At 47.5% G+C, this 13088-nt stretch overlaps 1 protein-coding gene across 2 annotated transcripts in view; it reads left to right on the forward strand.

Moving 5' to 3' along the window:
- Positions 1-13088, forward strand: part of LOC124344084 — a 28122-nt gene that overhangs the window by 2030 nt on the left and 13004 nt on the right. Inside the window, exon 1 of one of the 2 annotated variants that reach the window (XM_046797508.1) lies at positions 1229-2976. The exons of the other annotated variant lie outside the window; for it this stretch is intronic. Coding sequence (XP_046653464.1) covers positions 2596-2976 — 381 coding nt within the window. The 5' untranslated portion in view covers positions 1229-2595. Of the gene's footprint in view, positions 1-1228; positions 2977-13088 lie in introns of those variants that run through there. 2 annotated transcript variants of the gene reach the window in all.

The following is a 13088-nucleotide window of genomic DNA, read 5'->3' on the forward strand; positions in this document are numbered from 1 at the left end:
GCCTTGGGCGAGTCGAGTTGAACTCGCTTAGGCTGTTGCTTTACGTCGAAAAGCTTTTGATGATTTTATGGCCCCGCTATCGGTCGTTTTCCATTTTAAAACATTTACAGGGGTGGGGGGGGGCAAACAGGCTAGAGTAAAAGTAGACTCAGGCAACAACATTGTCTTTTCATCTTGCACTGCAGATGTTTTTATCTGACGAGCATGGACTTGCTGATCGTCATAGCAAACCCCTGCGCCGCCTACTATCTCGCCCGGTTTATCTCTAGCTGGTGCAAAAGTTGGGATTCTCTTTTGTTTTGTTTGTTCGGCCACTTTTGATCGGCGATAGATTTCATGTTGTGTCTGCCGTGTGTCATTGATTTCTCTTCCCGTCGCTGGCAGTTCTCCTTTGTGGGTCACGAAATCGTCGCAGTCATCTCGCGCCGTAGGCTCTTCCTCCTCCTCCTCCTCCTCCTCCTCCTACTACCCATTTTCGAATCGATGGATCCGAGCGCGCGCAAAAAAAGGAAAAAATTGAAATGAAAGTCTATAGCAGAAGAACACAACTATTGAACAGCAGTGAGAGAAAACAATAGCGAAAATGTCCGGACGGGGGGGGAGGGAGCGGGAGCTATGGAAGGATCAACGGCAGTATCGTCACTACTCGTCACACGACTGAGCTCAACATAAAATCTATAAAACTGCAGACTGTACCACCGCTGTTGTGCCGTTGCGAGACATTTTTTGGGGGAAAAAGAAATAACGTCGTTGCGTTTTTTCTTTTTTTTTAACTGAAGGCAATGCGCCATGAAAAAAGACGGTTGTTGTTTTCTTATTTTTATTTATTTTATTTTTTCGGTTTTGATGGGGACCATGTCTGAATACTTGATGAAGGACTTGGCTATCTCAGTACGTGGCAAACTCGGGCCACAACAACATAGTCAAGTGCATTGCAGTATAGATGACGGTATCGGGCTGAATGACGCAGAAATATCATTGGCCATTAATTGGCTTAAGTGCGGAGACCCATCTTTTTTTTCCAAACGCGAAAAAAATTCCCGCGCATTTGTTTCCGACTTGTCTCGATCCTCTTGTAACCGCGATGGACGTTGGGTCTTTTTTTTCTTTTCACCCAAAAGGAGTGTAGAAATTGATACTTTGCCATAGTCAATTCAACTCAACTGGAGATGACACACAACCGGGGATGGTGTATCTCTGCTGCTGCTCCTGTCGTGGGGTCGTCATGCGCAGTCTGCTGGGGGAGGCCAGGCGGAGTGGGGTATATAGTTTTGGCGCGCCCCATACACCGCCGGCACCTTTTTTTTTTCTTTATATTTTTTTATTTTCCATCTCGACGTTCGTTCGTGAGTGTGTGTGTGTGTGTGTGTGACTGGGGGGCGCGGTCTGTACGCGATTCACTCTGGCGCGGACGGTGGAGCGGACAGGTAGTCAGTCACAGAGTTGCTCTGTGTGTGTGTGTCTCACACTATACGAGTCATTTCGTGTGTGTGTGTGGTGCACGTCTTTTTTGTGTGTGTGTGTTGTGTGTGGCTGTGGCGTGTGTTTAATAATACCCCCCCGGAAGAAAAAGAAAAAAAAAGCATAATAACGACAAGGGAGGGAAAATAATAAATAAATAAATAGAAAAGTGTTGCGGAAGGGGGGCGCAGGCGACCGGATGTCCAATCTCTCAATTTTCCATTTTTCATTTCCATCCATTTTCCTCTTGCTGCTGCTGCTCTCATCTTGTTTTCTCCATCTCCTTCTTTCTCATCTCCTCGTTCATTTCCGTTGCGCAGCTTTTTCCACGTCCACTCGACGGACCGATCCTCGCTCCTCACTCCGCCGACCGAAACGATCCTATTGTCGCTTTCTCTCTCGTCACACGCGCACACACAAAAAAGTCGAAAACGAAGAAGAAGAAGAAGTCGAAGAAGAATTTTCCCGTCAGTTTGACATCGCCAGAGTGTCTCTGTAAATAGCCAATTTCTCATCATTTCCCATCCGAAACAATTATAGAACTCTAGTTGTCATCATCTCTCATTTATTTCTCACTCTCTCTCTTTCTCGCTCGTTCGCCGTGTGTGCGTGTGTGTAGCTGTGGGTGTGTGAGCCAGTGCAAGTGTGATCGAGTGCCGAGTGAATTCCATAATCAATTGCTGTCGTGGGTTCTAGAGCGACTAGTGCTGTTGGCGTTTTTTTTTTTTTTTTTTTTTCTTTTCACGCCGGAACTGTTTGGTTTGCGTTTGGAACGGCGGAAGCGAAGGGAGACAAAAAGGCCGGCCGATGCCGTGGAACAGATGCGCATTGGTCAGAGAGGACAGTCGCTGGTCTGCTGGCCCCATCTCGTCTCACTCTAAAGTTCTGGCTGCTGCTGGATTTGTCGAGCCCCACATCCGGCAGCATCCAGCATCCGAGAGACGACGACGTCTGTGACCCTTCAGCGATCCCATCCGGTGCCAACCGACACGTATATCTAACCCACGGGAGAAAAGGAGTTAGATCTGCGCTCGTGTTTCTGGTGTCTGCCGTGCGTGCGTGTGTGTTTCTTCTGTGTGTCGCTTTTCTTTTCTATTTTCCTCGTTCGTTGTTTCTTCATTCAACCGCCAGAAAATGTCGTCGTTTCTGGTCACGGCCATTGTGACGTTGACGATTGGACTGTTGGCCGTCTGGGATAGTGAGGCGTCGTCGTCGTCGTCGATGGCGGCCGCAGCGGCGGCGGCGGGAACGGGATCGTATCGAATCCGGTCGCGGCCGCCGCCAGGAACGACCCACCAGCAGCCGTCGCGCTCGTCGTCGACCGGACTGAGCCGCAACAGCAACAGCAATTGGCAGGACGTTTATATCGCGGGCTTTTTGGCGCTGAGCGATCACGAGATCGAGGCCCCGCTCGGCCAGGGAGTTATGCCGGCCATCACGCTGGCCCTCCGCCATTTGGCCAACAGCAGTTTCCTGCACGATTACCGACTGCGCCTCCTCTACAATGACACGCAGGTACTGCATCCCACCCCCACCCACTCACCACCACCAGCAGCGATCATTTTCCTCTTTTGATGATGAGGACACACTCTGGCCGCTGCCCTCGAGCGTTGCCCATCAGACGACTGGGGCAATAAAAATAAATAAAAAAAAGATCCAACACAATAACGAGACTGAAAGGCTGCAGGAAATTCAGCCGACTCACTGCACCCCCACCTTGATAGACCCCGCCCGCAGTTTCTTTCGCATCTTGTGACGTGGGGATCCGAGAGAGAGAGGCCGGGGCCCCGATCTGATTTCTTCAGGGACGAGACGATTCCCTTCAGAGTCGTCGGTCAATTCGGCCAGTTTCTTTTTTCTTGGGGGCCAGCCCGAGGGGGGGGGGGCAGCCATGGAGAGATACCCATTTCCTTTTTCATCAGCCGATATATCTCATCTCCTTTTCCCCCCTTGTCGATGTGTCTGGTACTAGTACCTTTGCGCAATAATAAGAAGAAGAAGAGCCAGTGCTGCTGGTTGGATTATTGTTATTCGATGGTTACTGCAAGAAAACAAGCCGTTTGCGAGATTTGGCACCCGTTCCGGCTATTTTGATAAAAGGGTTTCTCTGATTTGATCGCGCGCCACTCGCCAATCTGACGACGGTCGGGACTGTAGCGACGACACGTCGACCCGTTTAGTTGCACACTGTCGGTCCACGCTCCTCCCTCCCTCCCCCACCCACCAAAGTGAAGGCAACAAGTTGGCCATTGCCAACTTACCCAGAGACCAGCAGTCCTTCTCCTCTTTCCTTTATTTGAGCTTTGAGAATGCAGAGAGACGGACAAAAGGAGCCCGGCCATAATATAACAGTCGCATGTAGCAGAGATCCGGTCGGGATCTATAAGAAAAGAAAAAAAGAGACGTTTCTCTTATATTCTTTAGATATTTCCCAGCGACTCGTGTATTTTGTTCGCTTCTTTTTTTTCCAATGAAGCTGGTCGTTGTTGTTGTTGTTGTTGTTGCTGCTGCTATTGTCATTGTCATTGTCATTGTCATTGTGTAGACGCACTAAAGAACTTATTGGAAATCTGATTGATGCCACACACGGTGAAACTCGTGCGCGAGTTATTTTCCCAGCAACTCTCGGCACCAGCATCGCTCGACGACGATGGCGATCAATTTTTTATTTCCCCCCTATTGAAATAACGCGAGGGAGGGACGTCATTTTGAGGGTCGACTGGTGCTGTCGCTAATTATGTATCGATCAGATTCTCTCCCGCTTCCGCTTTTTTTCTTATTATTTTTCATCCGGGAGCTTTCATTTCTCATTTTCTCTTCCTTTCCCCCACAATCTTCCATCTTTTCTAATAGTTTTTTCACACACAACGGGGGAAGAAGAAGAAAAAATTAAATTCCGGTCCATTCTCTTTTGATTATTCAATTTTTTTCTCTTGCGCCAAGGCGACGAGAGTTCCGTTTCCAAATGGATTCGATTGGTCGGGAAGGTTCCTGTAAAAAAAAAAGGAAAAGTCTCGGTCACTTTGCCTGTGCCAGCGGTATATAACCTCTTCTTTATGCATATACTGTTTCAACATAGTCGCAGGGCAGACAGCCAAGCTCCTGCACTGAGTACATATAGGAGTGATGGGCGGTATCCCATTTCCATATTTCCAATTTCCAATTTTTTTCTTTTTTTTTCTTTTACTTTTGATGTCGTGATATTATTAACCTCCCCCTCCGTCTATTTCTTTTTCTTTTCCTCACTTATTCAAAAGAGCCAATCGAAACGGGTCGCGCCGCCGACCAGCAAAAGAATCCAAATAATAATACGACGCTGCTTTGACTTTAGTGGATTTTGTGAGAAAAGGCCATTCTTTGGCCCGGGCTACTGTTGAAACTGATCCGCTGCATTCAATTTCTAAAAGTGTGTGTGTGTGTGTGTGTGTGTGTGTGCGGATGGGTGGCAGAGGAGGAGTTGATCCGCGACTCCCACACGCCGCGATTGATTAAAGTAGCAGACGACGACTCACGAAAACTCCACTGTGAACAAAAAAGGGGAAAATAAAATCCTATCAAATCCCGACTGCGGAATTTCACAATAGTAGGGGGGAGGCTCGTATAAATTTATTGCTTTTCAAATCAATTTTTTTGGATACGTTTGCCGATGGCGAGGAGAACAACAAAATGTGAAAATGTGAAAGAGAATGTCGGATGCGGCAATGGCTGGCGTTGACGCGGCGATGGATGTGCTGGTCGGCGTGAGTGTATGAATTGGATTATGAGGGAAGAGCGTCGGGCAAACATGACCGCGCGTTTGTGCTTTGCGGATGGATCAAGTTGCCCGTGCCAAGTCCGAATGTGCCAAGGGGAAATATTTATTCGTCGCCAGCCCCGACGTGGACATGGTCGCAAATCGATAGCCAACAGCGAACGAGAGATCCTCTTTCGCACTGTGCACAGGATCGTCTACCACCACCAACAACATCGTGACCTACTACTACTCTCCTTTGTGTGTGTGTGTGTGTGTGTGTGTAACCCAGCAGCAGACCGGGATCATCTTTCTCACCCCTTACCCACCCCGTTTTGACGGACAATGAATCCGGGCGGCGGGGCCGCAATTCAGCGAGTCAAATGTCAGACGCGAGAAAGAGAGAGCGCCAAAGTCCGTCCGTCTGTCCGTCCACTATCAATGGACAAAGAAACTCTAAACTATGAGCGCTGCTGTTGGAATTGATAACGATGATCCGTCATTAACGGGAGATCCCAACTTACTTGTACTACGTAAAGCGGCGCATTCAACGAGGAGTTCTCCCTTTCCATCAGGAGTTGCGGTTGTGGTGGTGGGAGTTTGTGCGACGTAGTGGACGCCCATCCCCCCACCGTTGTTTTGCTCCATCGATCGAGATCCTCCCATTCGAGTCCAGGTGTGTTGGCCAGGTCCGCTCCCGAACCCTGTGCAGCCTCCTCCTGCTGCTGCACATTAGAGAGAGAAAGCGGGTGGTGGGTGTAGTAGCTTTAGATAATAAGGAGAATATATAATAAGGTAGGCAACTTTGGGGGGATCTTATAGGGCAACTTATTCCCAGTTTCGCCACTTTGCGTCATCATAGACCGCCCGTCCGTAATAGCAACTTTGCGATTATGATGAGGGGGAATATCATCATAACTCACGAGGACTCGATCCCGCCCGGTTTGAAACTCGCCGTCTCTTTCACCCTGCGCGCCTTTGTCGTCTTTTCTCTCTTCATCTCATTATCATGGCAAAGGGGGATACAACACAGCCAACGTCTGTTTTTTTTTTATTTTTTTTTGTGTTCCTTCCATCAAAAGAAGAAAAAAAACCCACTTTTGGAAAGAAGAATAAATACAAATAAAATGGGAGCAAACAAAAACAAACCGAGGAAGAAAAGAAAAAAAAGAAAAAAGAGTCGCATCTCATGGCGCCGAGTTTGATTGCCCCATCAGCCGCAGCCCTCAGCACTTGACGGAACTAAAACATCCAGGGCCAAAAAGCTGATGCCAAATCAATAGTCGACGACCCCGCCAATGTCCCAACTACTTTCACCGCTGCTCAAGGATCCAGCCAGAAAAGATGATCCATCAACTAACCGCACACACACGCACATTTGCAGAAACATCATGTCAATTGATTTGGCGGCGGAGGAAAAAGAGACTGGATGATGATCCGCTCTCTTATATCTATCCATCTCTCCACTTTCTCTCCATCTTCCGGCTAGCTTTTTTTTCCTTTTTACATGTCCCCCCACTCCCCCGCCCCTCCATTTTTTGGCGGAAGTCCGGAATGGCGAATGTGATGGATGAAAAGCCTTTGAAGCCAAAAAAGATCGTCTGTAATTCCGAATTAGTGGTAATAGACAGAAAAAAGGACGCGTATACACAGTTAGTAAGTAGTTTTAGTAAGTAGTGGTAGTAGTAGTAGTACTTGTGTGTGCGCGGGGGGACTTTTGGATGACATTTGCCCGTCTCTCTTCCACTTGGTGGTTCTGCTCCACTTGGGGTTGTCGCTTCCACCACGAAAGATCCATTCCCTCCTTCCTCTCTTCTCTGATAGAATGACGTCAAACTTGGCCCCCTTTAAAGAGGTGGAAGGGATCGTTCCTTGTGCGGAACTCGTCGGCTGTATGCGAAGTTGGTCGGGCGACAAGAGAAGCAGAAATGGGCCGTGTCCGTTTCGCCAGGGGCAGAACAGGAAGAAGAAGAAACGAATCGGAAAGAGATTCTCTTATTCGTCTGCTATATTTGAAGGCTTCCTTGGAGTACTAGTTGGATAGGCTAAGCTCCTGATCCTGTACGCTGGAACGGAAGGATCCCGGCCTCTTTTGCCGAAACGAAACGATGAAAAATTGGGTTAAGGCAACAACCATCAATGTTCACAACATTTCCCCAGAGTTGGACTATACGCGCTGGTGGTAGACACAAAGACTGCAGCAAGGCGAGTTCAATCCGAGTTGTTGTTGTTGTTGTCGAGCGAAATGACCCCCAGGCTTTTGTTTTGGTTGTCTGGAAAGTTGATCCCGTTTGGGGATTTAGTGCCGACGCACAGCACAGCAGAGGAGGGCGCCGTCGGTGGTTTTGCGCTCGCATCCGATTCATCACTTTTTGGAGGGTTATGAAGTCGTGGGAGGAGCACTTGCGCTCCATCAGGCAATGCTCTGCCGTGCAGCTGATGGACAGCCGGGGCAGAAAGTATATAGGATTGCCTACCACTACTATACTACTACTATGCTACTACTATACTATGAAGTAGGTAGTAGTAGTAGGTGTGGCGGAAGGGATCGTTTTTCTTCCGGGGTAATGGATCACGACTGCTGCCCCGCCACTCGTGAAGAAACTGTGATGACCACCCAACGAACGCGGCCACCACACCCGCATGAGACAACGTCCTCTGCCATTGATTATCGTCGCTCCTCGTTTGGCATGGGGTCGCCGATCCGCCGTCCCTTTGTCATGCAATTTTAATTCATTGGGTTAGTTTCACGGGGTCCGTCGTGTCGTGACCAGATTTCCTTGTTGTTGTTTTCATCTTGGCTGCTGCCCGTTTGAGTTGGGCCAGCAGGGAAATTGATCCTCCTTCCGGTGCGGATCCGACTCGGAGGAATTTTTTTAATTTTTTTATGAAACTGCGGGATGGAATAGCTCTAGGCAGAAACGAAAAATTCAGCCAATGACTAGATAAAAATGTCATTTTCAGAATTCGAGTTGGAGAGGGGCCGGCCGGAAGATTGGAATGAAATTGGATCGAAATTGAAATGCTCCAAAGACAAGGAAATGGACCAGCTGGAAAAGCCTAAAGTCTTTCCCAGGAATTCGTTTATTAAGAAAACGCTTGGCAAAGTTGACAGATGAATTTCCCCTCCCCTCCCAATTTTTCCATTTTTCGTTGGCTGCTCCTCGTTTTGTGTTGAGACTGAAAAGTTGTCACGATTGCGCCCTTCAAATCCTCCTCCAATCCCGATTATGAGACCGTAGAACGTATAACTCGGCGCGAAGCGAATTGATTACGCCCTCAGCAGCAGCAGCAACTCTCTAAACATTTGTATTCATGTTTACCTTGACGTAACGTCTTATGCTCATCCGTCTCTAGCTTCAATATTGATACGCCCAATTTTTTTCGGGTTACATTTGTTGTGCCCTGACTGGGCTGGGCTGGGCTGGGCTTGGCTGGGCTGGAGAAATCCTCTTTCCGGCCCGTCTCCCGTCCCGTCGGCCTCTCTAGTCGTCTCCAGTCTTCTGCGTTGTCGCTTTTCATATCAAAGGCAAAGCCGCTTATCAAGTGATTCCCCCCCCCCCCCTTCCTCCGTCCCATCATCATTCCGCCTATTTTGTCAGGCAAGAGACGTAACAGACAGACAGAGAGCAAAGCACGCCAATCCCGCTTTTGATGACGTTCCTACGTCAAAAAAATCGTCCGCTCGTCGTCTCTTGTATCGTTTGTTATAGTTTTATACACGAACGGGAATCGTCGTCTTGCGTAGATCCCCCCTCCCGTTTTTTACTTTTTCGTTCGGGATTTTCTTTTTACTGCCTTTGAGCTGCTTAGTGATGTAAAAGTCAGCTGCCGAGATGTATATGTATTATAGAGTGGGGGGGTGGGGGGGGATAGCAGGAGATTGTACTATTCCAATTGTCCATCTTGTGCATATCGTTACATCTTTGCGGATGACGGACGTCTAGGTATTTATTGTGTTTTCTGATTCCCCATTTGGCAAACATCTGTCGGCCGTCTGATAAGGAGATTTTACTACCCACTGACGTTTTTCCCTCCGTTGTCTGGACAACAAAACGAAGAAAAAACATTTTCTTCTTCTTCTTCTTCTTCTCCCAACTGTGATATCTCTTTGGGTTTTATGATCCTTGTGCAATGGTACTTGATCATTGCGTCTCTCCTTCTTTAATGCGACCACAAAACACCACCATCACTGCCCGTCGTCGTCGTCCCCTTCTCATCTCGGGGATCAGGAGGGGGGCCATTTTATATGATACGTCCTCGCTTGTTTCGTTGATTCAAAGGAGCCCCAGCGAATAGGAGCAAAGAAAAACTGTCCGCGGGACTCTCTTTTAGATGTTTATGGACTTTTTTTCTCTTGTGGGAGGTGGGTGGATGGGGAGGGCCGTTATGGAGAGGACACGAGGAAGAGCAGATAGGAGGACGGTGCGTCATCATGCACCTTATAGGAAGTCCAATGGTGTAACTAGATATGAATGTTGTCGGGTGAGATGATGTGAAAGGGAGAATCTAATATAAGAGACAGACAGACAGAGAGACAGACGCAGTAGCGTATAATATAGCCCCTCTCCTCCCGTCTATCTTCAGTAGTATGTGATATTATAGGCCGGGAGTAGCAGCAGCAGAAGAAGAAGAAGAAGAAGAAAATCCTTCGTCTGTGCTAGATTCAGCACTGGGTGATCCCTAGCTGCTCTTTTCCCAAAGAAAAGAAACATTCAGAGCTCTGGCAAGGAGACTCGTGAATGTGTCGCCGATAGATAGGCTATATAGTGTACATAAAGAAGGAGGAGGAGGCCTTGTATATTTTCGTATCGTGCCCCGGTATATAAGGTCCTCCTTTTTTTCATTCATTTTCACTCTACTGAATCGAATCGAATTGCCAGCAGCAGCAGCAGCAGTAGTAGTCCCTTGTTCCTCCCGGCTATGTATAAGCTCGTACATACACATCAGCACATTGCCTGGCTGTTTGTGCATGTCTTTCCACGTTTTGTTTTGCCTAGCTCCTCTTTTCTTGCCAACCTAAATATGTTTGAAGGATTTGGATGGAAAAGCAGCTGAAAAAAAAAAAAAATAAGTTTGTTCAGTCCTTCTTTTTATGTACTATATACTCTGGTTGGGTCTAGTATTTGAAAATGGCATCACACTGTCTTTATATTCTTTTCTTCTTGGCTGAATGTTTTCGTCCCCAAGGCGTCGACTTTTCTATGGACTTTTCTTTTTCTTGTCTCAATTTTGAGACTCGGCTTCTTCTTCTTATTCTTATTCTTTCGGGTATTGTAGATTCACTTTATGAATAAGCGAAGGAGGAAGAAAGAAGAAAAGAGAAAGAAAAAAGAGCATCAAAGGCTTTTCCATCTTTTCAATCATAATAGTGTGTGTGGCGCAGGCTGGCGCTTCATCCATACCTCACGCCCCTCCAGAAAACGGGAGACAAAACTCGCGGGAAATATTTTCTACTGTTTTTTCCTTCTTACTTTTACCAAGAATGTTTCGATTCTTCTCTCTCGGCAGACTCGGCATTGTCGACAGGATATTTACAAGCTGACCCTGTGCTCGAGTGTTGATATGTCTGATATTTATGGGTGGCATAATCCGCCGCTATTTACAATGCGCAACTCGGTTAGGCGATCACATAACTCGCAAGTTTGCGGTCTACACAGATCAGAGTCTTACGACGCAGGAGAGAATTACCTATGAGGGCAAACTCTCTTTTTTCGAGAGTGCCGAATCGATTCCGCGAAAAACTGCAGTGAAACTGCACCCGAATAAGAGAGAAAAAAGTTGGTTGTGGGGTTTGGGGTTTGGGGGGTAGGAGGCGAAAAAGTTATGGCTTTATAGATGGGGCGAAACTGGTGGTGCGGAACGAGCTCGAGTGAGAATCGAGTTAGTTTGCCGTTTGCACAGTTTATTATGTGGAATCTGTGTCTGAATTTCTGAATAAAATTTTCATTTCATTCCGTCTGTAAATTGCCCGTGAGAAGAATATCAACGAGAGAATTGAACCCGGATCGAACACTGGCAAATATCCTCCACTTCCGTCGTCTTTTTCTTTGATTTTTCTCACGTCGTCTCTCGGATTTCTGTTGAAAAATAATTAGTCGACATTCGAATGTCAAGGGCCGGCCATTTTCGCCTCTACACGCTAACGTATCCGTTGGCCCGCCATCGCAAACGTTACCGCGGTCGTGACTCGATCCACGTTTTCCGTGTTTTTCATCTCTTTCCAACCCGAATTTGCATGTGAAAACGACAGAAGAAAAAGAAATGGGAGAAGGGCATCCAACTTGTCCGATGAACACAAATGAGAAATGTTACGTGTCTTACCGTAACACAGCTCGGCTCTATATGTATGCCGGTATACTTACGCAATATACAGTTTCTCTCTCTCTACACGACAGTGTCAGGATTGATTAGGATTTTTCCTGCTCTCCCGAGCCACTGCACAAAGATCTGAAATGACAGACCCACATTCCGGAGCTCCCAAAGTCTATACTACTCATACCAACCATTTCTCCCTAATCCTTTTTGAAAGTCCACCATCAACCAACTTGGTGGTGTTGTTTTCTTCCACTACCAACACTCTTCTTCTACTTTGCGGGGAGCTCCTGCAATATTGATCCAGTCAGGATTTTTTCTTTTTCTGTTTTTTATTTTTTTATTTCGTCAGGCTTTGGCTGGCGGGAGGAAGGAGGATCTCTTTTCTCCTTTTTACTACTGCACCCTGTAAGCAGTGCAATACTGTACTTTTTTGTTGGGGGGGGGGGGGGAGGGGGTTTTGTTTTGATTGTCTTTCTCTCTCTGCATTTTCTCTCTCTTTATACATTTCCCCGTTTCGGAGGGACACGTGTGCTGGACTTGAAGGGGGGGGGGGGGATTGTTCGGGATCAGATTCCGCCCCCCCGTCTTTTTTGTTCTTTTTTTGGGTTTTGTGTGTGCCCCGTCGTTCGTTCGGCATTTTCCGCATCGCCGGCGGCCGTTCTCTCTGACAACAAAAAAAGGAGAGAGGATCTTTTGTTCTGATGGCGACATCTGTCCGTCCAGACTTCTCCCGTTCCCGAGCGAATTTTTCTCGTTGTGTCTAGAGCACTGCGCCACACGCACGATTGGTTTCGCCTCGACAGAGAATGAAATATAAAATAAAATAAAAAACAAGAAAAACAAATGCAGAGTGAAGTAGAGCCTTTTTTTCTTCCTTCCCCGTCAGAGAAATTCACCCAAAAGTTTATTGGGAGAAAAAGAAGAAGAAGAAGAGCCAGAGTCTCTAGAGGCTTCGGTGCAGTGGCGGGCGGGCAGGCCAGGCCAGGCCAGGCCAGGCCGGGAAATGGGAAAGGCGGCCGAAGCTTTTAGCGGCGCTGATTTCGCGGTCGCCCGGGTTGTTGTATGTAGTAGCTCCTCTCTCCTATATACGACGGATGGATATTAAATATCGATCTCTCTTATTCTTTTCTCTCTCCGCCGATGGGACACACGCCACGCACACGCCACACACGCCAGCCGAGCATGTGCTGCTCCTGCTGCTGGCGTCCACACATAACGGCTGTCTTTCCCATTTTTTTCTCCGTTCAGAAATAAGAAAAAAATAAGAAAAAACGTCGCCAAAAATGGATTCCGTAGCGAAAAACCGCAATCCGTTTCCTCTCCTTTGACGGGGTAAGGGGGAGAGCTGTTTTAGTCGAGTTGAAATCGCCTCAGACGGAAGGGAGTGGCCGGCTTTGGAGGCCACTATCGCCCGTTCCTTCTCTAATCTCTTTCCGAGAAAGAAGAAGAAGAATGGCCCAGTCAAAGGCAAAAGCATCTTCTTCTTCTTTTTGGCCTTTCCATTTTTATTTGGAACTTTGAAGTCGGCAGCAAATCATATCCCTCCGCTGCACTGCCCATCCGGCGAGCTCTTAATGGA

The sequence above is a fragment of the Daphnia pulicaria genome, chromosome 6, assembly GCF_021234035.1.
Source record: "Daphnia pulicaria isolate SC F1-1A chromosome 6, SC_F0-13Bv2, whole genome shotgun sequence".
In the NCBI taxonomy this organism is placed as follows: Eukaryota; Metazoa; Arthropoda; class Branchiopoda; order Diplostraca; family Daphniidae; genus Daphnia; species Daphnia pulicaria.